Source organism: Sycon ciliatum, chromosome 11 (genome assembly GCF_964019385.1).
Source record: "Sycon ciliatum chromosome 11, ocSycCili1.1, whole genome shotgun sequence".
In the NCBI taxonomy this organism is placed as follows: Eukaryota; Metazoa; Porifera; class Calcarea; order Leucosolenida; family Sycettidae; genus Sycon; species Sycon ciliatum.
The window spans coordinates 23,944,019-23,972,012 of NC_088653.1; the positions used below are offsets into that span (position 1 = coordinate 23,944,019).

The 27,994-nt window shown below is 46.9% G+C and overlaps 1 protein-coding gene across 1 annotated transcript; it reads right to left on the reverse strand.

Moving 5' to 3' along the window:
* Positions 1-159: 159 nt before the first annotated feature.
* On the reverse strand, positions 160-27,874 carry LOC135827203 (uncharacterized). Its single transcript, XM_065339732.1, has 5 exons — positions 27,748-27,874; positions 21,245-21,370; positions 17,503-17,769; positions 12,596-12,703; positions 160-548 (listed from the first exon to the last, which is right to left on the reverse strand). Exons 3-5 carry the CDS (start codon positions 17,717-17,719, stop codon positions 160-162), a joined length of 714 nt encoding a protein of 237 aa, XP_065195804.1. The 5' UTR covers positions 17,720-17,769; positions 21,245-21,370; positions 27,748-27,874.
* Positions 27,875-27,994: the final 120 nt, after the last annotated feature.

The window sequence follows — 27,994 nt, forward strand, 5'->3', positions numbered from 1 at the left end:
CTGCTCCTCTTCTCCCCCATACGCTCTGAGTTGACACATGACTACCCACAGTAGCCATTGCGCACACCAACAATTTGAAACAACGAAGGGGTTACGGGTTACGGGTATGTCAAGTATTGTTACTGGTAATATTCCTCTGACAGCTTTATTGACATAGCATCAGAAGTGGTAAAAAGATATGCAAGGCTTAATCTCACCTGCGCAGATAACACGGTGGTGTGAAGGTAGTCTATTAAGCAAGTCCCATTGGCCGTTGAAGTAGAAACTAGTTAAACTGTCTCTAGGCACACCGGTGTGCGTGGCGCGTATGAAAACACCGGTCGATGTGGTGGAGGGCCTGCTGGAAAGTGCAAACTGGTAATTCTGCACCATGCTGTAGAGGCAATCAGCCACAACAAGGCTTCCAAATAGCTTTATTGTCGTGGGCAATTCCATTCCGGACGCCCAGCACATGTTCTGGGCATCCGATAACGTCACCGGCTCAAAGAAATAGCCCGGTGGAATGCGTAGCGTAGTGTTCACACAGTGATCTCGATGGTGGAATGAACCTGTAGCGTAACAGGAGAAGCAAGGCACACAGGTCAGGGCATACAAGCTCCATAGCTGCCGATCTTTCTAAGGATTTCTCTTTTAATTAATCTCAGCTGAGAGGTTGAGTTGATAGTGTTCCTCTCGTCAGGGGCTTTCCAAGATGTCCAAGATGTAAAACTTGGCTGAATTTCTATTTCCCTGTTCTTGGACTTTTCTGGCCTCAAATGTGGCAACGAGTAATTGGATGGTTCACACAGTGCAGGGTGCACTGTTGTTTTCACGATATCTACAACTATGTGAGGGAGACACCAAAAAGTTAGGGTGCCAGTTTCCAAAGAATGGATTGTAAATCATTTCAACCACAAAACTACCAATATCTCATTTGCAGCTCGGAGTTTCATGCCTTACACAATCATCAGGCAGAATTCTACAGCGGGCCTACAGCACAGCAAATCGGGCTTTTAAAATACAGGTGCCCATGTGGAAGGTGTGGGTCCTATCAGGACCTATTGTTACAGTGGCAGATCAGAATGATAATGTGTGACTGTAGACTGCTGGTCTACTGTGCACTGGATGAGTGTAGTAGAGCAAAGAATGCAGCAGGTCTCAGGGGCTAATTGTTTGTTTTAGACACTGCACACTACGTAACGAGTTTCGACTGAAGATGTCATGAAAAAACATTCTGCAAGCTATTATAATACTTGATTGGTGTTGTAAGGAGTGCACAGTTGATCTTATGCATTACCGTAAATGCTAAGAGGCTGCGCCTCGGTTCTTATCCAGGTTTTTCTCTCTATCCCACTCAGCACCCTACACATGGTATCAATAATACACCATACTAGCGCCACTAGACCCTCTCACGAATAGTGTCCCAGTCTCTAGAAGCCAGTGAAAAAATATAAAGCCCTCTCTTGAATAGTGCCCCCCCCCCCCGGCTTCTAACAAAGCGCTTGTGCAAGTTTGGTGTTCTTTTGCGAATGACTATTGTTCTTGTCCATGTCAATGCACTGGTGGTTTCAGGATCAACGTCACTGTTCTAGTTGCCCATTCTGTTGAGTTGTGATAGCTTACTGTGCAATTTAGGCTCTGTTTTTCTTTGCCTTCTTTGTTTTTATGCGGGATAACGTAAATGTACCAGCACGGAAAAAAATTGTGCCCTCTCTTGAATGGTGCCCCATCTGTGGTGGACACTACAAAATAGTACTCCAGGGGTATTAATCGCGCGAGTAGGGTAAGACATTGCAATAAACAGAACTGGCTGATGTAGAGAGCTTGGAAGCTCAGGGCCCTACGCTATGCTTTTTTGCCTAGTTCATCGTACATGTTATTAGAACTGATGTTGTTGTTTTTTTCTTTGATTGGCCACATCATTGTATTTTAAAAACATTTCCATAAGTTTGAATATGAGTTAGGCAAAAAAAATAACATTTTGTAGAATTTATTGCGGATTGTTATTTTTCTCTAATTTCATCCACTTTTGGTTTGCTCCTTTTTTCTTTTTCATCTGCTTATACTGTAAATTAACAAATTTCGGCCGATGAGAAACTTTGGCCGATTGGAGTTTTCAAAAAGAAATCGATCGTTTTTTTTTGCTTTCACATGCATCCATTGCTCAATCATGCATCATTTGCCTCTATAACAAACTTTGGCCTGCGATTTACTGTGGCCGGTTGGTACTAAGCGGCGAAATCAGCGAAATTAAATCGCTATCGAAAATCGTTTCTGGGACTGGCGCTGACTCTGCCGATCACGAGCGTTCTAGACTCGACGGGAGGTCTGCCCTGACGTTTCCTGAGACGGGCGCCGACTCTGCCGATCACGGGCGTTCTGGACTCGACGGGATGTCTGTCCTGATGTTTCCTGTGACTGGCGCTGACTCTGCCGATCATTGGCGTTCTGGAGTCGACGAGATCTCTCTTCCGACGTTTCCTGTGACCGGCGTGAATCGCCCATTCACGCTTATTTTGGAGACGACGGGATCTCTCTTCCAAAGTATGTTTTTGCTGACGCATCCAATCACCTATTCGTCGTCTATTCTACTTTCATTTCCTCCTCGTCTCCCTATTTCTTTCCAAAGCTCCCTCTACATCAGGGAGTCGTATACATAATACGACGAATATTTTGGCCAGCTGTGTTTGATGGTACAGTACGGGACAGATACTGGAGCCAGCAAATATGGTGGCCAGCTGTTATGTACAATCCTGTAGAGCCTTTGTAGTCACAGATACGGGACAGATACGGGATAGCTCCAGGCGTGACACAAACACACAAACAAACAAACGCCAAACGAGGGAGCTTGGAAGCTCAGGGCCCTACGCTATGCTTTTTTGCCTTGATGACCTAGACAAAAAAAAGCATAGGGATGTTATAAGTTCTTTAAAAAAATCCTTTTTTTTTAAAGACATAACCTGGGATTCGAACCCGCACTATCGCGCGCCCTGCATGCATCCCCCGATTCACTTCGCATACATTATAATTCTTCCAAGTTGCTTCACGTTATGATCTTGCATTTGAAAGCCCTATTTGAATAGGCATTGTGGTCAGCTGTCTTTGATAGCACGGTACGGTACGAGATAGGTACGGGACCGGTACGATCGAGGGTAATACGACACCGTCTACCGTTGTTGCAAACCACCAGTTCTCAATTGGGAAAGGCCTTCGCGCAATTCGCGTATTCGTTGCAATGTTGTATTTCGACTCCGCCGTGTGCGTTTTTGCTGTATACACAGTTATGTCCAGTTTTATATGCATATGTTTTGCATGTACGCTGTTTTTGCATGCTATAAATAGCTGGTGTTAGTAGTGTTCATTGTTAATTATTCGATGAAGTGAAATATACTGTGTAAAGGAAAAGAGTTGTCCTCGTGCCGTGTGGTTGTACGATCTTGACAATTTAGAGAATCTTAGAGGGTTCACAACATTTGGCGACCGGGCCAGGATAGGAGCGAGCATGGCAGAGTAACTATGGAACAATTTGGAAGCCAGCTTTATCGACAATGGAGAGCGGTTAGGATTAGAAGGCGAGTTGTTGAAGGTACATGTGGAGCAGAGGCTCCAACAGTATGCAGAGCGTGAGGAGCGCAGTGCCAGACGGCGAGAGGACGCGCTCCGCACCGAGTTTGACAAAACACTAAAGGAGATTAACGAGCGCATCGCCAATGCGTATGAGGGTGATGGTAAAGACGCGATGGGAGGTACAGAGGAAGCTCCCAGTCAGAGCAGTGGGCGTCAACCGTTGATGAAAATCCCCTCATATGATGGAACGCAGCCATTGGAGCGTTATCTTGACCTGTTCGAGGACATCTGTTCCAAGAACGAGTTCGAAGAAAGCGAATGGCTGCTATGACTGGGCATCGCGCTAGCGGGTAGTAAAGCGGAGAGGATATGTATTGGATGCAATAATTACGAGGAAGCAAAGCGAGAGTTGCTTGCCTCGCTCGGAAAGACTCCGGATAAAGCGTGGAAGACATTGCTGACAGGCAAGCTGCGGTCAGACGAGTCGTTTCACCAGTACGTTGTCCGTGTTTGCCGAGAGGTAGAGGTGTGGGCCACACTCGCTATGACAGAAGATGGCGAGGTGGACACCAAGTATAGCGCCGATATAGGTAAAATGGCCCCGGTGCCGCAAGCAATGGCAAAGCAGGTAATCTTGGAGCAATGCGGACCTGAGATGAAGATGTACCTGGTCGAATGGCAGTGCTACGGGATGTCTCTGCGCCAGGTACAGGAGCACGGCGCGTCTTACCAGGTCGCGCACGGACGACAGGGTGATACTGCCAGGAAGCCAGGAGAACGATCCGTGCCAAGGCCCACGGCGTCGGCACAGTGCATGGCGATATCGGTCGCAGATGCAGAGAAGCAACTAAAGTCGCTGCCACAGGAAGGGAGAAAGGGTTTTCTGCAGCGAGAGAGACTCTGCTGGAACTGCCTTAAGAGAGCATGTCTGAGAAAACCAGAACATATGTGCAAGTCGATCTCTCAGATTTCGCTCAAAATTTGCAGGTAGGTTTGCTTTGGGGTGTAGATCGACATTCCAAAGCCCGCACAGAATCTTTTGAAGGGAACCATGACATTGGCATACCCCTCAATATTGGCCCAATATTGGCTCGATTTATGGGTCTACAAACGAGACACGGCACAGCGTACAAGAACAAGCTACGAACAAAACTCCATCAAGCCAACATTACCTCACCTTAGAAGAGTTCTTGGGGCAGCACCACTTAGCCACGCCAGCATCCCAGAAGACGAGGGCAATCATCCCTTGACGCCACAAATGATCGTCTTGAAAATAGCCAAATTGCAAGCGCTGATAAAACAGCGAGCTACGTCCTCAATTAGCAAACACTATACACCGGCAGATAGTAGAACACCTCTTCTAGCACTGAGGACATGTCCCCATCATCCTTTTTGGGTTTTCTTGAAATAAACAATTTTGAATTTTTCCACTCGATCATTCTGAAATACGTCCCAACTCATACCTGCGCAGGAAAGCTCGCCCCTCCGCGACGTCTAGTCAGCAATTTCTACTCCAACACCACTCCCAACGCTGCAGAACAAAGTGTATTGTTGACTCTGACAAGGAAAAGCAGCGGTGATCACTTGTCACTCCAAACGACAAGCTTCTCCTTGCGCCACCAACATTTTTCTGTGCAACAACAGTTGATGCAAAAGTGTCTGAATTTTTCCGTGTAGTTTTTGGATTTTACTGCAAGAGGAATGATGCTGGCAGGGGTATCCATTAGAGAAAATGGAGTCAGTTTGGCTGTGCCTTTACTCCTCGTTTCCCGGAGTTCTGGAGAGCGAAGATGAAACCAGGGAGTCGTAAAATATTTTTCACGACTCCCTCGTGGAAACGAGTAATCATCATCGCGGCGGATCACGCAGCTTGAAAGCCAACTTACTTGAGCGACGGCGACATCAAGGTCAGCGGAGTGTGATCAAAGAAGCCGACGCAAGGCTGAAACGAGCTGAACAACGACTCGAGAGAGATGACGACTCGTGTGCAGCAGATGACGACTCGCGGGGCAGCAGATGACGACAGCGACGCAGGTCAAAATGAGTCAAGCGAAAGCGACGCAAACTGAACTTTCTGCTCTTTCCTCCAACAGTTTCTCTTGTAAAGCCGCTGTACATAGGCCGATTCACCTTCGTCTAGTGATTTGCAGTCGATACAAACTGTTCTTGACCTGTTCTAAGCGTTTTCATATCCATCCAAATCCATCACGAAGTTTTTGTTAACGGAGGAAGTACAAACCACGCGAAAATTCAAATTTTTGCTCTTTTGACAGCTCTGAGAAACCTTCAAATAGTGACGAGAAGACCAGACATATCCCTTCGTGACAAGCTGCCACTTGTTCTTTTCAGCTCGAGCCTTTTTTAAGAGCTACTCTGGTACATCGTCCACACTGCTGCCAAGTCTCGACTCCCCAAAATGGATGGAAGTGACTAATATGGAGGACGCTATCCTAGGTAAGTAACGCGATGGAATTTTCTCATCTTGACATGGTGTAACACGAACCTGAATTTCTCATTTGGACCCACTCGGACACCTCACCAAGTTGGGATATTTCGAAACTTTACCTATTTGTCTACCATTCTACTTCATCTCAACGTGTTAGCTACTGTAACACTTTGGAAAACTCATTCCGAAAATTTTGAAACTTATTTATTTGTATAGACTTGAACATAATGTTCAAGATCACTTGTTTCCAGGACTGAATGAGGCCAGGCCTGCTTGCTTTGTTGCTTTTTTAACCCCCAGAACCCGTGGACAGAAGAGGAAGAGCGACGACTTGGGTGTGGCTGCGAAGTCTGCCTGCCCAACGCCAATTGCAATTACACCCACACACATACACACACCCTCTTGTACTTGTACACGCACGCGCATGTGCGCATACATAAAACTATTCGTCTTTATCCTTTTGTGTTTGACATGATCACCTTTTGTACTACTCCCTGGTGATTATTTGCATAACATGAATGGCACAGGGATGACTTGTGGCATTGTACGCTGTACACGATTCCACGGTGCCATAAAAGTAACATTGGTTATAATCATGGGTTACACCATGGTACGGTACGGAGGGCCTGTTTTCAGCCAATCAGCGCTCATCTAGCCATGGTTATATTGGCCAGTATAAATCCGGCGCGGGATTTATACTGGCCAATATAAATCCCGGTGCACGGTACTTACGTTAGGGCACTGCCGCCGTACAAGTTCACTGTCTGAAAGGCAGTGAACTTGTACGGCAACAGACACCACATGCACGTGTACACTCCACACAGAACGGCACACTGACGAGGAACAGTACACAATGGAAAAGAAGAATGACCTGGAATTCGTCTACAGAGTATTCTATTATACTGAATCTGAGGATAAAGAACGTCGAATAACCACGAAGTATCCCAAATGGGTCAGCAATGTACATTGTACTTCAAAGAGTTGAAGATCATCAACAGACTGTCTCCTTCGTAACTAAGTTTATAATCTAGAGTGTACTTCAACCCGATTGGAAAATGCTAGATTGGATTGAAATGTGATACACAACGGGTGTATGCAAATGCATCTACTTGCAAGTAGTAAGCAAAACTGATTATAAGATGCCGCATGTTAAAATCAGCACTGTACTGCATAATTATAGTAACACTTACTCCCAAAGAGTCCAAGCTGTAATCTACATGTAACTAGTGACGGCAGTTTGATTCAACGACAAACTCCAGCACCCCAGCAATTCAGTTGATTTCCGCACCGCTCACGAGACAAGATCATGAAGATGCTACAATATGCACTGGAACTGAAAGGAAATCTTATGCCAAACATCCACGGAGGAATCTCCTTCTGATGTTGCTCGACCATTCTTTCAATTGACAACTGATAACCATCAGAAGATGTTCATGTACTGCATGATGTACGAGATCTCCAAATAGGTTCGTTGTTCTGGAAATGCGTAGGGGTACCTGGCATAAGTAGGATATGACCCTCCTAGTCGGGTTATACCGTACCCTCATATAAATCCCTCCTGCTATCGCAGTCGGAATTTATATTCAGCCAGTATGACCCTCTGACTCGGGTTATATCCTCTACGTAATGATATTGTACGATTCTGATTGCGTACGCTCTTGGTGGCCATATTTCATCGTCACGCAGCTCCCCACAAAGTACAAATTGTAGTAAAAGCAATTACGTACTATTACGTATAGTAATATGCAGACACATACAACTAGTAGTCACACAAAGTATCTATAATAAGCACACGTACTAGTAGTACATAAGCAGGCTATCTTTATCCTTTTACGCTTGGTCTGATTACCTGCATACATGACTTACACGGCATGGTTACTTGCACCAGTAACAATGTACATAATTCCGCACTGCCTTTATCATCAACACCAGTTCCTGTTAACGCGTAACATCTCAGGCTTTGTAGCAGGGAGTAGCACAATACCACTGTATCATTGTGCTACTCCTTGCTTGACACAGACATGCGTCATAGTGACATTTGCGAATAGCTAGTTGTCTCAGCAGTATAAAATTAATTTTATTTTGTGTTTCACTCAGACGACTATAGCATCTGGATTCGGAATAGTCTTACTATCTTGAGACGGGTCAGCCATACGGGTCAGCCATACCTGAAACATGTCGTTCATTGCGACTAAAACTTGCGTCAACATTATCTATTCCCCTAGAAACGACGTGAATAACTAAAAGTAATACAAATTAAATTAGGAAGAAAAATTCACTCTTACAAGCCGCCCACGTAAATACTGGACACACTGAAGGTACCCGTGCGAAGGCCAGCTGCTACTTGATATCCTTCGTAGGATTCATCCTCATCACTCAGCAAAGACTGATGGATTCCTTCCCTTCATCGTCAAAACAAACTTCAAAAAGTACTGCTCGAAAACTTCCTGACAGCATTCTGGCACTCTCTTGAAGTGGTTCTATGAAAAATTTTGAAAATGCTACGAAATGCAACGATAAAGGTACGCAAAGTACGACATTTCGTGACGTTTCAGGGGACACAGCGCTCCACAGAAAAGTGACCTGAGGCAAAGCTCGCCCGTCTGGATGTGTGCCCGTGTCATCTCCCGGTATTGTACTACTCCCTGATTCAGCATCACTTGAAGGAGCTACGGGCGTTGTCTGCACCCAAAGAGCGAGATCGTATTGATCTCTTGCTCACGAGTTTCTACGTTGACGATTTGGTCTCTAGTGTCTCAAATGCCTCGGAAGCCAAGGAGATGCAAGAGTTCAGCGTGCGTGTGCTTACGGATGCTGGCATGGAGTTACGCAAGTAGCAAGGCAACGAAATCCCGTGCGATCCAGAGGCAGGAGATAAAGTCCTCGGTCTGAAATGGAAAACCAGTGATGACTTGCTCAGCATAGCAGCGCTAGGCGAGTCCGATAGGCCGTCTGTTTGGACCCAGCGATCCCTCCTCAAGTGTGTTGCGTCAGTGTTTGATCCGCTAGGTCTAGCAGCACCGGCAGTTGTGCCGGGAAAGATACTGCTACAGCAAGCCTGGAAAGTCGGAGGCGACTGGGATGATAAGTTGCCTGATGGCATCGCAGCCGCATGTGCGCAATGGTGGGGAGAGTTGGCCGAAGTGGTGAGCATTGACATACCACGTTGGATTTGCTGCAATCTTGACACGCGGATTGCGCTTCATGCCTTCGCCGATGCCAGTGAGAAAGCGTTTGGATGTTGTTTGTATGCAGTCGTCAATGGACAGTCGCACTTGGTATTTGCCAAGGCCAAAGTGGCACCCGTGTCTCCACCCACATTGGCCCGCCTTGAGTTACAAGCAGTATGTCTAGCGGTTCGCTACGCTGAGTTTGTGGTGAAGGAGATGCGTGTTACCGTCACGCAAGTCTATGGCTGGACTGACAGTCTCACTACCGTTAATTGGATCAGTAATCCATCGTACAAATGGAAAACATTTGTGGCTAACCGCAGTCAAGTCCAAGAGATATCGAAGAAGGTCGGCATTGTGTGGAACCATTGCCCGGGCCTTCACAACCCAGCAGATTTACCGTCGTGTGGGAGTAGTGCACAGCAGATCCGTAGTCCGTTCTGGAGGGGCGGACCAACCTGGATCACGGAGCCCAATGACTGGCCCACCGCATCCTCAACCGCAGCTACAGATGAGTCCAGTGTAGAAGTACGAGTGTAAGCCACCACCTGTAGTCGAGAATCTGATAAGGAATGGTGGCTCCGATTCAGTAAACGGTCGAGGGCACAGGGCATGGTGACTCGGATGTTGCAGTGGGAGCACACTGAGCGTCGTGCTGAACTCTATTTTGCAGCAGACAACGTATTGTACCGTATCGTTCAAGCCGCATATTTCGCTGAGGATCTTGAGCTGATCAAGCAAGGTCAACCAGTGAAGCCTTGGTCGAAGGTGTATCAGCTTGCACCGTTTCTGGGTGAGCATGGAGTGCTCAGAGCCGGGGGACGACTTCAGCACAGCGAGTTGGCGTATGGAGCCAAGCACCCAGTCCTGTTAGGCAAACATCATCTGACCGAGTTGCTGCTGGAGAAAATGCATGTTGAAAGGATGCACCAAGGTGTAGAAGGAGTCTTGTCGTTCATCCGTCAGAAATTCTAGATTATCGGTGGTCGACGAGCGCTACGCAACATTACTCAGCGATGTGTTACATGCCGCCGCTACAAGGCTAAGGCTGCCTCAGAAGTCTGCCCGCCACTGCCAGAAGACCGAGTTGTTCACGAGAGGCCGTTCGCAACTACCGGCATCGACTATTCTGGTCCGTTGTACGTGCGCCGTGGTGAGTCATCTCCGAAGGTATGGATAGCATTGTTTGTGTGTGCCACCACCAGAGCAGTTCACTTGGAGGTGGTCGATAGTTTAAGTACTGAGTCATTCTTGATAGCATTTCGGAAGTTTGTCGCGAGACGTAGTTTGCCGTCTCGGATCAGGTCGGACAACGCTACAACGTTCAAGGCGGCATCTGACAAACTGAATGTGCCATGGATGTTCAATCCTCCAGCTGCACCATGGCATGGAGGCTTCTATGAGCGAATGGTTGGTACAGTGAAGAGTGCCTTGAAAAAGGTAATGGGAACAGCGTTTCTGAAGGTCCAGGAGCTGGAGACCCTCTTGTATGAGGTTGAAGCAGTGGTGAATAGTCGTCCGCTAAATTATTTCTCTGATAGCCTGGATGAGCCACCGGTAACCCCTGCAATGATGATGGGTAACATCTGGATGTCGTCAGAGAAGCCAGCAGGTACCCTGGACGCTGCGCAGATGTCATCGAGATTGTGTTACCTCAGTCGGACACTGGAGCATGTCAAGAATCGTTGGGAGGTGGAGTACCTAAGTCAGCTGAACAAGCACCAACAGACCATGTCGCGCCCTTTAGCTGTGGGTGATGTTGTCTTTGTTCTCGATGATACCAAGCGCAAACAGTTCTGGCGTTTGGGACGGATCATCGAGTTATTCCCTGGTCGAGATGGTAAGCGTCGTGTTGCCAAGGTTAAGTTGAGTACCAGTACCCTGTTGAGGCCGATCCAAAGGTTAGTGCCATTAGAAATATCGTCACAGGACGTGGCTCCTGGGCTTGCCAATACCGCTCAACCTGCTATCGTCCCTCAGCAGCCAGCGTATGAACCGTCAGCACCATTACCACCACCACGGCAGCAGGAGATGACGCGTTCTGGGCGCACAGTCAGAGCCCCGGATCGTTTTTGACTTGTGTGCATTGTTGTACGGCGGTGAGAAGCCCTTTGGTGGGGAGAATGTTGCAAACCACCAGTTCTCAATTGGTAAAGGCCTTCGCGCTTATGGCATTGTATTCGTTGCAATGTTGTATTTCGACTCCGCCGTATCGCTGATGTTGCTGCATGGCACACACTATATGCGCTGTGTGCGTTTTTGCTGTATACGCTTGTATGTCCAGTTTTATATGCGTATGTTAACTATGTTTTGCATGTACGCTGTTTTTGCATGCTATAAATAGCTGGTGTTATTAGTGTTCATTGTTAATTATTCGATGAAGTGAAATATACTGTGTAAAGGAAAAGAGTTGTCCTCGTGCCGTGTGGTCGTACGATCCTGACAATTTAGAGAATCTTAGAGGGTTCACAACAACCGTCTTGATGATGGCAAAAAAAGCATAGGGATGTTATAAATTTTAAATTCTCTTTTTTTTTCAGGCATATCCTGGGATTTGAACCCGCACTATCGCCCTACATGCATTCCCCCATACACTTCGCATTCATACCCATTCTTCCAAGTTGCTTCACGTTATGATCTTGCGTTTGAAAGCCCTATTTGAATATTGCGGCCAGCTGTATGTGGCCAGCTGTGTTTGATTGTACGACACGGGACAGATACGGGATAACGCCAGGCGTGACGCAAACAAACAAACAAACACACAAATACCAAATTAAAGCTGTGTGGACCCTGGCTAGCGCCAGACGTTACTGAAGTAACGTATTCTGCATAGCTACGGGAATTAAAGCTGTGTGGACCCTGGCTAGCGCCAGACGTTACTGAAGTATCGTCTTCTGTTTAGGTACGGGAATAAACAGAACTGGCTGAAGCATCATTTCACGAACGTTACATTGAGATGGCATGAAGAGATTCTAGAGAAAGTGGCCACGGACAAAATTCTTCGTGAAATGATGCTTCAGCTGGTACCGTAAAAATCCGTAAATAGGTTCGTATTTACTTTCGAATTTAGTGACCCCACCCGTACTAACTTTCGGGCGGGTACTGACTTTCGGGCACGAACTAACTTTCGGTAGGGGTGAAACGAATATACCGAACATTCGAATATTCGCAGGTGGTCCTTAGTTAGAGGTTTGCACCACGCAACCATAATGCTGTATAATTATGAATGTGACGCTGTCCGTGCCTGGCGAAGTGGCCTGTAGTAGCAGGCTGGTCGCTAGCCAGGATGGTCTTTAGTTACAGGTTTTACTGTAGGTCTGAAAGAACAAGAACATGTAACAACACCAGTATGATAACACAAGCCGTGATACGATATTAAATTAAAATATGCTTTGGCAAAATGTCATCGAGGCAGGGAAGCACTAAACCTTACGTTGGCACAACCCGCCGCCAGCTCTATAGTAGGGCAAAGTACATTCACACGACCCGTCCTGGGAGCAGTGTTCATTCTGGCCACAACTAGATGCGCATCCAGTATATCCTGCAACAGGAGAGCAGAGAGAGAGAGTGCAGCAGAGTTTAGTTCGACCCGCGCCTTAAAGTGCCGCGAGAGCGCCCCGTTTTGTGTCCGCTTACCGGGGGTGGTGTCCCACCTATAGCGGTTGAATGCAGATGATTTAATGGCGGATTTTTTAATGGGGGCTAAGTGAATTCTCTACTGGGTGCAAAATATGCAAGGTGAGTAGCTAGTGCCAGGGGAAGGGGGGTGGGGGTGCAGTGATGTGCAACGAGTCCGTGACTTCACCACATATTGATGATGGAATTGCATATCCTCTATTGTTCAAAGAACACATACCTTGCGCACGCACGCGCACGCATGCACACACACACACACGCACATCCCCCCTCCCCCCACACACGCCTGTCCTGTCCTGTCCTGACTGGCAAGCATAAAGGAATATGGATAAAACAATAGCATTGAGTAGACTTAATTTCGAGCTGATAATGATGTTTTTTATCCTCCAGATTGTTACTAGTATACTTCCTCCGCGTCATCGAAATTGTCGCAGTTTGACTTTTGATATAAAACGGGGTATTTACTCACCAGCACTCGTACCAGAGGCAAGGAATCGGACATAGGCGATAGTCATCAGTAATGGGTGACGGCAAAGTTCTATTTTCTGTTATTGGAAGCTGAAATTTTTGAACTAGACGCAATTTCTTCGCTGATGTTGCTGCGATGGTAATTTCGACTCGCTGAGATTAGTCAGGCGTTGCAGCCTGCACATTTCTCGTGCTTATGGCCATTCACTCAAGCCTCATCACTGTTTTACCTTAGCTGGGGTGAGAATGACTTCGTGGAACGGGTGGCAGCGCTTGGTGAAACATCGAGGGGTCAGCAAACTAAATGCATGCAACAGTGATAAAATTTGTTGCTCTGGCTGAGACATTCAATACATGATTGTACCTGCAAGAGCCGTGTAGACTCTAAACGTAGTGCTAGTGATGCACGCGCAGGTGCCGTACCAGTGATGCTGAAAAAGAGGGCGCGCTGGACATGATAGAACACTTACCTGCATCAGCTGTGACCACACAGCTAAAATAAATGGTCATGCCACGGCTAAAAAAAGTTCATTTCAAGATCGAGGTGATACCGCCGACGGTAATCAACCGACCTCGCAACGATCGTGTATTCTTACTAGGCTTCGTTGGTGGTGAAGTAGAAATCATCCAGAGCTAGCAGACGACAAGCATAGCAGCTCTTGTCCTGTGGAGAAAGTCAAAGCGTTTGAGATGAGGTGCGACCGACTTTCAACCTTCCTTGAAATATTTCGGAACGATATTTTTGCGTCCATTGACATCAGCGACGACGAGGACTTCATCTCTGCATGAAAACTTTCAGTCCAACTGTCCTGGAACGTTACTCTAGTCTTCAGACTATCATCCTGTGTAATAAGTTTTGAATGGTTTAGCTTATGGAGTTGTCAGTAACAAGTGACAAGTCACTGGTCAAACTGCGACAATTTCGATGACGCGGAGGAAGTACAATACACTGTATATAGGATACTTCGAAGTAAACGAGTACTGGCTCGTTTCAAATTTGCGAGCGAGCGCTCGAGTATTCGATATACTTGTTTCGCCCCTAATTTTTGGCTACTGAAAATTGTGGTGGTTAGAAGGTGAGGGTGCTGGTTTGTAAAGTGATGCATTAAAGAGGGACGACTGTACTGTTACAGTTCTACAGCTGTGCAGGCAAGCATGGACCGTTTATGGCTGTGATCAGCTTGTTGCAATGCAAATGTCCCGGACGATAGCATTCAGGGCAAGGATGTACATACTACTCTGTACTTCGGACGTCATTATGTATTGACTTGACACGTACGGTATGCAGCACGTCTCTGTACTCCTGTCAAGTCTCGCTTTGTTCCAAAGGATGACAGGAACTACTTGCAATAGTGGAGTGTTTCTGGTGAACCGTCAGGCGAAATAGCACGTCATAGTACATTCGAGATCAGCGAGAAGAAGATGACGACGTCCACTAATTTAGTATCTGTGCACACGAATCTGCTGTGTGTGTTACTCTGTGTGTCAACTATGGCATCATCGCCTGTGGTTCCATGCCTAGCATGTACGTCTGAACCATCCTGCAAAGTTTGAATGACGTAGGTTGAGCGATCGCTCCGCGAAATATACTTTTTGAAATTCTCTTCATAGTATATCTTCCACCATTGAAATTTCGAATTTCTTCTTGTTTGTTGTTGAGGGGGGTGGCTTGCAACCTCGATATGGCTTGTTCCAGGCATGCTTTGGAGCCATTGCCTGTTGAAACAGTGGCGGAAAGCGGCCCTGCAACTGTTCCAACAGGAAATTAATCGATCCGAGAAAGCGCAAGTCCGCGAATCTCGGTCGAATATTGAGTATTTTAAGCCTTTTCACGACGAAGATGGAGTTCTTTTTGGAGATGGACGTTGCGGCAAAGGACATGGTGTCCGACTTCTGGCGTCTGGTGAAGCCAGGGATCATTTGTCCAGTCAGGTCGGCAGCCTAACCGTCGGTAAGCTTGTGTTTGGATCCCGTTCTGCTCGATGTGGTAGATCACAAACAATTTGATATCGCACAAATTGATCTCAGCATCGTGCGTACGGTATTTTATATTCAGAAAATCCCAAAGTGTCTCTGTGTGGCCGTCCTATGCCACGAGAAACTCCGATCAGGCTCCTATGTCCTCTGCCTTCATGATTGAATGTCCAGTTCATTTAAACAACGAACACAACAATCGAGGACGGCTTTGCAATGAAAAATACAGCTATACTGGAGCTGAAAAAAGGAAGAAAAAAACGTGCTCAGGATGAGACTCGAGTACACGCATACTCTCCCAGCAGGTGAAACGCAAATTTTTGTGAAAAATGCGTGTCGCCGACTGACCAGTAATTTCGCCTGACGTGTTTCGCTGCTGAAATCTTCAAGTGTTGTGTGATCTTGTAGGGTCAAGTGCAAACATCTAATACCACTGTTGTACTTCCTCCGCGTCATCGAAATTGTCGCAGTTTGGCTTTTGGTATAAAACGGTGTATTTACTCACCAGCACTCGTACCAGAGGCAAGGAATCGGACAAAGTCATCAGTATAGGGTGACGGCAAAGTTCTATTTTCTGTTATTCGAAGCTGGAATTTTTGAACCAGACGCAATTTCTTCGCTGATGTCGCTGCGATGGTAATTTCGACTCGCTGAGATCAGTCAGGCGTGTTAGCCTGCACATTTCTCATGCTTATGGCCATTCACTCAAGCCTCATCACTGTTTCACCTTAGCTGGGGTGAGATTGCCTTCGTGGAACAAGTGGCAGCGCTTGGAGAAACATCCAGGGGTCAGCAAACTAAATGCCTGCAACAGTGATAAAATAATTTGTCGCTCTGGCTGTGACACTCAGTACATGATTGTACCTGCAAGAGCCGTGTAGACTCTACACGTAGTGCTGTAGCCTGTAGTGATGCACGCGCAGGCGCCGAACCATGGTATACCAGTGATGCTGAAAAAGAGGGCGCGCTGGACGTGATAGTACACTTACCAGGCTGCATGAGCTGTGACCACACAGCTAAAATAAATGGGCAAGCCACTGCTAAAAAAGGTCATTTCAAGATTGAGGTGATTCCGCCGACGGTAATCAACCGACCTCGCAACATACGTGTATTCTTACTGGGCTTCGTTGGTGGTGAAGTAGAAATCATCCAGAGCTAGCAGACGACAAGCATAGCAGCTCTTGTCCTGTGGAGAAAGTCAAAGTGTTTGAGATGAGGCGCGACCAACTTTCAACCTTCCTTGAAATATTTCGGAACGATATTTTTGCGTCCATTGACACCAGCGACGACGAGGACTTTCATCTCTGCATGAAAACTCTCAGTCCAACTGCCCTGGAACGTTACTCTGGTCTTCAGACTATCATACTGTGTAATAAGTTTTGAATGGCTTTTCTTATGGAGTTGTCAGTAACAAGTGACAAGTCACTAGTCAAACTGCGACAATTTTGATGACGCGGAGGAAGTATTTGTTGTATGCGATGTTGTGTGATCCGGGAAACATGAACTTTTCCTAACACATTGCTACCAAATATTTGCCTACTCATAGAATGAGCCTAGCCATCCGTTTTCCACATAAATATACAGATAGGCGAGGGAACAGGATAATCGAACACACATGCTGTATGTATTCATGCATGGTATATGCTGTAAATCGGTAACCAACGATTTTCTTCCTGATGGCGAGGGATCCGGATAAAAGAGGACCGGATAAGCGAGGTCTGACTGCTGTGCTACAGCACTGCTGAATGAAATCCAGCCGTGGCACTCAGGTACGCGCCGGGGCGTTGCCCAGCCCTACAGTCCATTTCAAAACTATACGCGTACCTAGGCAAAAACCGTTATGCCAGCATCTATACCACATAAAATCTGTGATCACTTTGTGCATACATTTCTCCAAATTAGGCGTCTGTTATCCAATCGTTTAGAAACTATAGGAGAGTAATTGTGGAGCGGTCCTGAGCAATATTCCGAAAACTATTCTCAAAAGGTCCAGCCAAATATTTCAAAAACCCTACGCGTCTGTAGTTTTGAAATGGACTGTAGACCTGCCAACACTGGGCTGCAGAAGAAGGTGCACATTTGAGTGACATGACTGGATTTCATTGAGCAGCACTGGATGACTGCCATTTGCTGGTGCCTTGACCAGACTGTTGGCTCTGCAGGAGCTATACGCCTGAGCTCTATTCGAACATGGTTAAATCACCTGCCAGCACACATGTAGAATATAACACATAGCATTGGAGCATAGCACGCCATACTTACTTGCACAGGCAACATTATGCAAATCTTCGCGGGACGCAGTACCTTGGTCAAGGAATACCCGTCTCAGCCCGAATGGCTTGGCAAACATCCGGAACCACACAAAGTCACTGATATTCGAATTCTTGGCTGCCTGGACAATCATATCTTTTTCCTTCGTTCTACTTGGTATCGCTAACCCTAGCTGAGAACATAATGAAGCGGCCCTGGAAAAACTCATTGCCGGATAATTGACTGGATCAAGTATGAGAAGATTGCCTCCGTACTCTCCTGCAGAACGACAGTACACAAAAGTAGAATGTGCACACCGTTGGTAAAGCCATGACATCGTTGGTAAATCCATGAGTAAACTTGAAGATGGGTGATGCTTGGGTTAAAGGGTGATGCTTGGTTAAAGAGCACCACACGTTGACTTGGACAAGTATCAGGTGAAATGTACATAAGATCTGCTTTCGGGATCAACGGCGCAACAGTCCATTCACCTGAGCCAGTCTCGTTGGCTCTTGAAAGCCCAATTTTGACAGAATCGAGGCACAAAAATCCGGGTTTTGAATCCGCTTCTCCACACATTTTGCCATGGAGTACCTGTCGAAATTTTGGTAAAACCAGGCCGATGTTCTAATTCCCTGTGTCCTTTGACTTTTCTGGTATCAGATTCGGTTAGGAATAATTGCACGTTCCACGCAATGCAGGATGAACTGTTGTTTTCATGATAGCTATAAGTGCACGCACTGTGAAGCGATTAACTTTCGCGGTGCGCAAAGTTTGCGTTTTCATGAATTGGGCTGGTTCACGATGAGAAACTTTGGCAATTTTATCTCTTCATTTGGATCTGTTACAGTCTACAATCAATGTACAGAGCAGTTTGCGGCGATTTATATTCACCAATGTGTGATGGTCGCGAAAATAGTGAAATTTTATCTATAGCGAAAGCTTCTCACTTGACAGTACCGTAAAGTCTTGTATAACAGCCGCGGCTTCTATGACTTTCTTGGTGAAATGTTGCAGGCTTCTATATGAGACAGGCTTCTATACAAGACAGGTATCTCTATGTATGTCAACACTAAAACCAGGCTTATGTGTGATTTGATGGGCCCAAAATTGCGGCTTCTATTCGAGGGCGGCTTTTATACCAGACTTTACGGTATATGTGGTGTAACTGGAGTCCCACTAAAATAATAGGGTACCACTTTCCTATGAATGGACTGTAGCCAAAGCTCTCCACGGGCGCCAGACTTCATTTCTAGAGCAAGTAGATAGGATGTTATGATATGGAGAAGCACATTGGGAATGTACTAAAAATATGCAAACTCTACAGGATTCTATCTACGGCGTGCTAGTGTGCAAGAACAAGACCGCAAGAGTGAGCAATGGAGCGAGTACCAACATTTGTTGCTACAGCTGTACCCTTGTTAGTACGACATTGGTTACAAGACCAAACTCAGTAGCAGACAATGGTCAAAATCCACTGACACCTGAAACACGTACATTCACGTCCGGGCAGTAGATAGTACTCGTTATAAGATAAACAATCTGAAACCCTCGTTGTTGTCCACTAACGAGGGTAGTTATTTTTTTCCTATTTTCGCACACAATATTTTTTGGCTACCGTTCTGCTTTCGTTTCGAGTGAATTTTTCAAGTAAAATTAGTAGTAGAATGAAGCTGAAGACACCACTGCAGCTGTACTTGTGGTTGATTAATATGGTGATTTCCTGATAAGTCCAGCGAGGACGAAATGTCGTTGCTGTTTCATCTTCTATGTGCCATGCGCTACTTGATGTGCCAGCCTGCTATGTCGGATACCACCAACCATGCATCGACTAGGCGCCAGGCGCGAACTGATGGTGGTGGTGGTGAGAAGGAGAGCTCTGTGCCAGAACTTTGCAGCCTAGAGAGCGTGTGTGGGCAGGCGTGTGTTTACTGCCATATTGCCAGGTGTGTCTTTACCACCATATTTATCAACCACAACTAGTAGTAGTATAAAATATACTTTTTTCGTGCAAATTTTCGCATTTTTAATGTTTTGGTATTTTGGTAAAAAAAACGGGTAGACCTGTTCATTGTTTTCCACACATCCTCATTACAGTGTCTGCTCTAGGATTTCAAACCAATCGGGTACACGTGTAGATCTACCTGGCACAACTCTTGCAACCGAGTCAGTACCGGGTACAAGACTCAAGTGCGGCTATTGTACATCAGGGAGCATTAGAACGCCCTGACTGGGTCCCAACCGGGTCACAATTGACCCCCGGTGTTCTTTTCCCATGCGGTCCCAACCCCAACTGGGTCGCCGAAACGGCTGACCCGGCTCTGGAGTAGGCGCTGGTTTAAAGGACCGTAGCGATGAAGCCAGTCATGGCAGATAAAGGCTAGAGTGAAGCCACCACGCCCAGACAATATGTTTTAAAAGCAGGAAGGCTTGGAAATCGCTACAATTTCCCCTGGTAATTAAAGTACGAATGAAGCCGCTATGCCCGGAAAACTCGGCTTCCCAGCAGAGTCTCACTCAGACTGTGAAATTATTTATTACACCCGGACAATACGTTAATTCAGCAGGTAGGTTTGGGAATCACTACAATTTCCCGTGGTAATTACACTCAAACATCTCTTATCTGGACTACTCAGATGTTGGCAAGTCTCTGCACCTGCCACCTTCAACTTGAGTTGCTATGACAAAAAGTGCACTGTTCTCGAATTTTTCCTCAATGGCGTGCATGCACATGCTCCTTTTTAAATGTCTTGTCCTTGCCAATCTCTGCAGTTCACACATTCAAAATCGATGGATTCTTTTTTAAATCTGGGACAAGTGCAATACATGCCAACTTCATCAAAGCTTGCAGTAGTATGATGCACGGCAGGTGGGATTATCCTGACGTGCAGGAAAATCTGATATAGGGCAGTGCCCAGTTCCAAGGTGCCCGAATAAGAGATGTCCAAGGGTACTACAGTCCATTCATCGGAAACTGTCCCGCTGGCTTTTGAAAGTCGGATTTGGGTCGAATTGAGGATCAAAAACTCACTTTAAATCTCAAAAATTTGGGTTTTGGATCTGCTTCTCCATACATTTTGCCATGGCATACCTGTCCGAATTTTGTAAAACCTGGCTGAATTTCTATTTCCCTGTTCTTGGACTTTTCTGGCCTCAAATGTGGCAAGGAGTAATTGCACGGGTCACACAATGCAGGATGTATTGTTGTTTTCACGATATCTACAACTACGTGAGAGAGACACCAAAAAGTTAGGGCCTGGTCAGACTGCGGCAAAATCGAAATAATCCTGGGATTATAATCCGAATCTCCATAGTAACTTGCCACCAGAGCGGCAAAAGCGAGAGTTGACGCTCCAAAAAAAAAGCTAGAACGGACCACGCTTTTCCGCTCCAAACAGGATTTGGCGCTGATACGCCATTGACGCTGATAATCACTGATTTTTTCATCTCGATATCGAGTTGCTTATTGGCCACGGACAACAACAAAACTCATAACTTTTTTTATTAAGGATGGTTGCAAGGATTGCACTGAAGGTGTTGGCGATCCCCAAGGTGAAAGAATTTGACGTCGTTCGTGGAGATTACCACTTGACGCTCGAAATGAAGTTTGAATTTTCATTCTCCTCACATGTGTAGTGTGATCGCGATTCAAATTCTGGACGCTTTTCCGTTTTCGTCAGGCAACCAACATTTGCCGCAGTCTGACCAGGCCCTTAGGGTGCCAGCTTCCAATGAATGGACTGTAGCTACTTACTGGCGCAAGCTGATTGGAATGGTTGGTAGCCAGGACTACAGCACGCGAAGGAGCCGGGAGTGTTGGAGCATGACGTTGATGTCAGACTGCAGTTGCCGCTCGTGGGCCCAGCGCATTCATCAATATCTGCAGTATAAGCATAGTTGAACCACAACTGGTGTGTTGTTACCTTCTCATCCAGGCAACCGCCGTACAGCAACGCAAACTCTTGATTGTGCGTCTCCTTCCATATCATTTCTTATATAGACAATAAACGACGAGGGTGCAGGAGGAGAAAGGAAATGCAAGACCCAAACAAAAAGGTGAAGGGAGAAGACACGAAGAAACTTCAAAGAACAAGCAATGATAAAGTGACGCCAAATCAGGATGACCATTCAGCGACCAATGCATACAGAGTACATGACTTAGACCAAGACAACCAGACCACGGACGAATCACACATGACTCTCACTCCCAGACCAAAACTAGCACTGCGCATGCACGCGTGCCTGTCACGCTCTCCAGGCCAGGATGTCAGTTGCCCCTGCTACAGTTCCGGTCTTCGGGTCGCTGCGCTTGGCTTTTGGCAACACAGACAGTGAATGGCCAGATTCCCACTTCCCAAAAAAATCGAATACACCACGATTCAAAGCGCTAATCGCGATCATTTTTCTTTGGTGCCTCCTTTGATCTTGCCATCAAGATCTCCCGAGCAAAAGTAAGTTAGGCGGTGTTTACATGAGGCGTTTCAACCCGGGTTGAGTTCGACCCGGGTCAGATTTGAACCCGCCATGTGCATAAATTGAATGGCGCGTTTACATGACGCAATTGCGCTTGACCCGGGTTGAAATTTCGACCCGGGTTGATTTCAACCCTCCCCCCAAGGAAATCAACCCGGGTCAAGAAAATCGTACAAACGTACTTCTGTGCGTATCTCGCGCCAGGTTTGAACTTCAACTGTCTTCAACTGTCTTCATGTAAACGCTCACCTCTTTTGTCTATCGTACAGACTTTCAACCTGGGCTGAACTCGACCTGGGTTGAAATTTCTCATGTAAACACAGCCTTAGATATCGTGATTGGACTGGGTTTTACCTGTCAAAAAGTGCGGGGGGGGGGAGGGATAAGCGACAATTGCGATGAGCCGGACCAAGTAAATGCAACCATCTGTAACAATTCTCACCCCAGTCCCAGCGAATATTTCCTGCGCTGCGTGCTCGAGAGATGGCTTCACCAGAAGAACTGTGGTTTTTTTTCCGGATTGGGGTGGTACCCATAGTCGGGTCCCAGCTGCAATAACTTAGACCAGACCAGTAAAGGGATGTGGCTTGAAGGGTGCCAGCAGCGGAATCATCATCAGCGTACCACAGCTGGGTGGTGCTTGGACATTCGTGTGAAAGTTTGTTTATAAGAGGCATAACAGCAACAGTGTAAATGGCCATCGCAAAGGGGTCGCCCTGGCAGATCCCCTCATGGGAAAGAAATTCGCCCCCATCCGCTACGAAGAGGCGGCACGGCATCTATCAGCAGCACGGCTTCGGTTTCAGGAAGACTTTCAATAACCTTCATTATAGCTCGCCCTATAATCTCCTCCCCAACAGCTTTGGGTCTAACCCCTGGGGTTTTATCAATGGGGATCAGGCGGGCGGCAGTGAATGCCTCCATGAAACTCGGCTCGATATTCGCAGTACACAATACGTGTGCCGAATCCGCCAATGCAATGCAATGTCGGTTGGAAGCTGGGCCGAAGCACGTTAGCATCCTGGTCCAGGCCTCCAAGTCTAATCCGGACGGACCAGCGTCGCCTTCATGGACCTGCTAACAAACTTGATGAGGCTTGGCGTGATGCGCTCGAAGAGTATTGGGTTCACCCGCTGTGAGTCGGCTGGCACCACCAATGAGCCAGGAACCGCCAGTGAAGATGACGGGTGCTTGTCATACAGTACCTCACGCACAGTCTTGTCACCACCAGCCGAGTCCTCCATCCCGAGCACTGAGCCAGGTGAGTCATCACCCACGATCCGCGCTGCAGAGTTAATCTTCCCTGTGAATACTTGTCGACTGAAGGTTGTATCATTCACTGTATCAGGCAGTTTCTGGCGACGGTTTCCAGCGGGTAGGTGTGCTTGAATACATCTTGCTTCGTCCAGGAAGTCCTCAAACCTGCCACATGACCACGATTTCAAACTTCGCGCGATTTGGGTTGCATTCTCAGCAGCTCGGGACTCCGGGTGAGGTCGCTGTAATAGTGTAAAATCAACACTACTCCCAACCCCACCTGCACATGTGCACACACACATATGACTTGTGTGACTTTTAAAAGAGAGCATGTCTGAGAAAACCAGAACATATGTGCAAGTAGGTCTCTCAGATTTCGCTCAAATTTTGCAGGTAGGTTTGCTTTGGGGTGTAGATCGACATTCCAAAGCCCGCGCAAAACCTTTTGAAGGGAACCATGAAATTGGCATACCCCTCAATATTGGCCCAATATTGGCACGATTTATGAGTCTACAAACGAGCCACGGCACAGCGTACAAAAACAAGCTACGAACAAAACTCCATCAAGCCAACATTACCTCACCTTAGAAGACTTCTTGGGGCAGCACCACTTAGCCACGCCAGCATCCCAGATGACGAGGGCAATCATCCCTTGACGCCACAAATGATCGTCTTGAAAATAGCCCAATTGCAAGCGCTGATAAAACAGCGAGCTACGTCCTCAATTAGCAAGCACTATACAGCGGCAGGAGATTGGAGCGGACGACTTCACTGGTCCGAGTTCGAGGATCTCGAAATTCTCTATACGCCGTGAGGCATATGGTCAGAACAGTTTTGTTAAGACAAGCCGACGCGAAGTCGGGGTGATGTGTAACGCATGTCAAAGGGCTGCCAATGCTAACAGCTGCAGCGCTCTCTCGACAGTGAAGGTAATCGACTGCCCTCTACATCACCCCACATTTTTGGCAGAAACACCAATCTTTATTTGATTGTCGACCAGTGAAGTCGTCCGCTCCAATTTTCTGGCCCTCACCAGGCTGCGCTTCTACCAGGGGCACCTCAGGAGGTCCTCCATGTTCCTTAGAGTATGGTCGCAGTTGCAAAGCTTGGGAATGTTGACCAAACATTGTTTTTCATCACCAGAAATTCAAAGAACTAAGATCTTCAAATGCAAAGAATTTGAATACTAATCACACGTGAAATAATCTACGTGGAGATAAAAGTTTAATAATAGCAATGAAAAGTATGAATGCCGCAGACATCACCACGCAACATGACAATTTGTTCAAGGTTTGGTTTTGTGTGTTTCCAAAATCGATTTTCACGTTCCGATCATCAGTGGAAATACGGAACTAAAGAGATCAAGGGAAAAACAAAGGTTAAAAATCCAAAGAAGTGTGACACATGACGGGTAACTTGTGGTAAGTTTTACAAAAAGTGAGAACTAAAATAAAGAGTAAGTGTGACAAACGGGCATGAACAGTGCAGAAACAACTCATGAACACGGGGTGCAAACTCACGAAAATAACCTAAGTGCTAAAACATGTTCTTTTTGCTTACACAAATCGGGCTTATGCGTACGAATACAAACAGCTTCAAGGACCTTCAACTGCTGGACATAACGGGCACGACACAGTACAGAGAAGTGGGAATCATCATACACACTCAAACAATCGGGACGAGATAACAAATGCAAATACACAGCTGACTTCTTACGAATTTCACCCTCATCAGCTCCATCACCTTCCCTGCCACCTGACTCCTCCTCGTCCGTTTTATCACCATCACCACCAGCCGTCTCACCGTCATCGTCTCACCGTCATCCGCCTCGTGACTTCATTAAAAGCTCTTGAAAGCTTGCGCTGCAGAATTGGCACGGCCGCTTTCAAAACTATTTACATGCTGTCTTCGCTCCGGTATCCAGCCACAACAGTGGAAGGTTGCAAACGTAGTTCCAGTCCACAAGCGCAAGTCTAAATCGTCGCCATCAAACTATCGACCAGTGTCGTTACTGAGCATCCTCTCCAAGGTCATGGAGACCATAGTCAACAGGGCAATGAGCAACTTCATGGAGACGAATCACGTCCTGTCAGAACGGCAATTTGGATTCCGTCGCGGCCACAGTGCAGCAGACCTGCTGACTGCTCTCCACCACCAGTGGGTGCACACCGCCGGAGATAAAGGAGCTTCTCGAGTGCTGGCCATCGACATTGCTGGAGCATTTGACCGGGTGTCTCACACTGGTGTGTTGCACAAGGCTAGAGTGTATGGCATCTCGGGAGACCTGCATCGGTGGCTCCAAGACTACCTCTGCAACCGCACACTTCAAGTCCTCATCTCCGGCCAGACATCAGCCAGACGCCCAGTTAAGGCTGGGGTGCCACAGGGCAGTATCCTGGGGCCCACCTTATTCTTGGTCTACGTCAACGACCTTGAAGACCACCTCCCAATCGGCTCCAACCTTGCCTCATTAGCCGATGACACAACCCTATACGCCGAAATTGCAACGCTCGCTGCTGTTCCTGACAACGCTAGAGTACTCCAGGCTGCTGTCGACCTAGTATCCAGTTGGGGCTCGGATTGGAAAGTGCAGTTCGAGCCAGCCAAATCTCAGGCCCTTACAATTTCCCACCATCGTCGGGACTGGCCAATACCCCCCATTGTCTTCAATGGAACTCCTGTCGAGGAGCAGCCCTCCATCAAAGTACTCGGCGTCACGTTTGACCATCAGCTAAAATTCAGCCAGCATATCCGAACTGTTGTAGTCCGAGCAACGCAGAGACTTGGAGCCTTGCGCAAGGCATTTCACTTGCTGACTATTCCTGCCCGGCTTCGAGCCTACAAAGCCTTTGTCCGGCCGGTTATGGAGTACTGCCCAATCGTCTGGATGGGGGCAGCTCCTTCCCACTTGAATCGGCTGGACTGGGTGCAGGAGCGAGCCATCAAGGCAATACATCCGCAATGCTGGCTTCCTAGCCTCATAATTCGCCGCACCATCGATGCCCTCTGCCTCCTGTATAAAGCCCTTTGCGATAATTCTCCCGCTCTTCTCTCGAGAATGGCTCCACCCCCGACACACCAACCCAGGACCACACGCCTCACCCGCCAGGCTGTACGACTGTCCACCGCGCATCCCCATCAGTTACAGAATGTTCTTCCTGCCAATTCCCGGAACAATGTGATCCGAGCCTTTCCCCACTCCGTCATCCCAATTTGGAACCAGCTGCCTACCTCTATCATTCCCCACCCATTTCACCCAAAGAACATCCAAAAGTTCAAGACAGCAGCTTATCACCATCTCCTCAGAACGAACTGGCACTGGGCCACTCATAGCATACGCGAGTAAGAGGGTACAGTGTCCTACCCTGCTTGGACATACATGTAATCTCTCCTCACGGACAGTCTCCTCTTGAATTTAAAAGTCTAACAGCGTTCACATCAATATTCAACTTATTCTTTTGCTCACTGAGCAATACAATCTTTCCATTTTCTTTCTTCTGTTTTCTTTTACAATTTAATCCTCCCCACCCAATATCCCTTTGGTGCGTCCATGGAGCTGTGAAGCCGAGACCTCTGGTCGGCGGAGCTTAATGGGCCCCACCACCACACTCCATCATTCACCCCAGTGTCTGGAGATATGTGGATTTTGTAGAAAAAAAAAAAAAAAAAAACCATCAAAAGAGGAGACAAACTTGGCCCTCCCTGGCTTCTTATATCGACTTTTGGGGTCTAGTTTCCGCGATTTCCTATCTCTTGGGGGCCATATAAGGCCCCCATGAAGAGAACACACAATAGAAAAAAATTCTCGGAGTGCCCCTTTAACCCTTATCCGTCCGACCAGCCAAATATCTACGACTATCCTTCGATCAGTAAATCCATCATATCTCAGTCATTTCTTGACCAAATTTCACGATCGAAGGGTCTATCGCCATTTAAAAGAAAACAGCGTCTCGAACAATCGCCGAAGAGCTACGACACTCCCTTGCAACGATATCGTCCGCCGAAAGTAAAATCACGGAAATTGCAATTTTTCTGCGTTCGGGAACATTTCAAAGTCAGATTTTTCTTTTTTACATGACATGTTCTGTACACAAAAAATTCAAAGTCCAGCGATGGGGGAGAGTGAAATGGCAAGACAATTTGGATTCTGCCCGCAGATCTGGCGCTGGGGCAAGTTTGGCAAGTGGGGGCGCTCGACTTGTGGCTTTATAGATGTCGAATGTGGGCTCTGTGCATTCGTCGCTGACGGACCTTTCCAAGAAGCGCAAGATCATGGAATCGGCCAATGGTGAAGTTGTGATAATTTGAAAGTAAAATATGTCGTGAAATTGCAATTTGGGCCTGCGCAGCGATTTTGATAATGCGTAAATGATCACCGGTGCACTGCAGGCAGTCATCTTGGGTATATGTTATTTCCGGTACATTCCTCGTTTCCCAAACAATATGAGCCGCCTGCCAAATTCAATATAAAAAAAGACAAAAGTTGGGACTGAAGACGTGGCCAGGGCATGTGTGGAAAGAACGTACCTGTACAGGAAAATCCATCTCCAGTAAATCCAGGCTTGCAAACACATGAGAATGTCCCAGTCTGATTAGTACAGTGAGCATCACTGCTGCATGTAAAATTCAGTTTTTCGCATTCATTAAGTTCTGGACAGGGGTAAACACCAAGGCATGAACAACAATGTCTTATTGTGGACAGAGAGAGAGAGAGAGCGAGCGAGTTTTGGAATTTCGGAACCCCGACACAACACACTTTCTAGTTCTTCAAAAA

Bases quoted from the DNA above. Each gene is read 5' to 3' on its own strand.
- LOC135827203 (XM_065339732.1), bottom strand. From the start codon at position 17,719: ATGAGTTTTTCCAGGGCCGCTTCATTATGTTCTCAGCTAGGGTTAGCG. The intron at 12,704-17,502 runs GTAAGTATGGCG...CTCCTGTTGCAG, and splicing joins GCATAATGTTGCCTGTGCAA to GATATACTGGATGCGCATCT. The intron at 549-12,595 runs GTAAGGTTTAGT...GTTACGCTACAG, and splicing joins TGGCGGCGGGTTGTGCCAAC to GTTCATTCCACCATCGAGAT.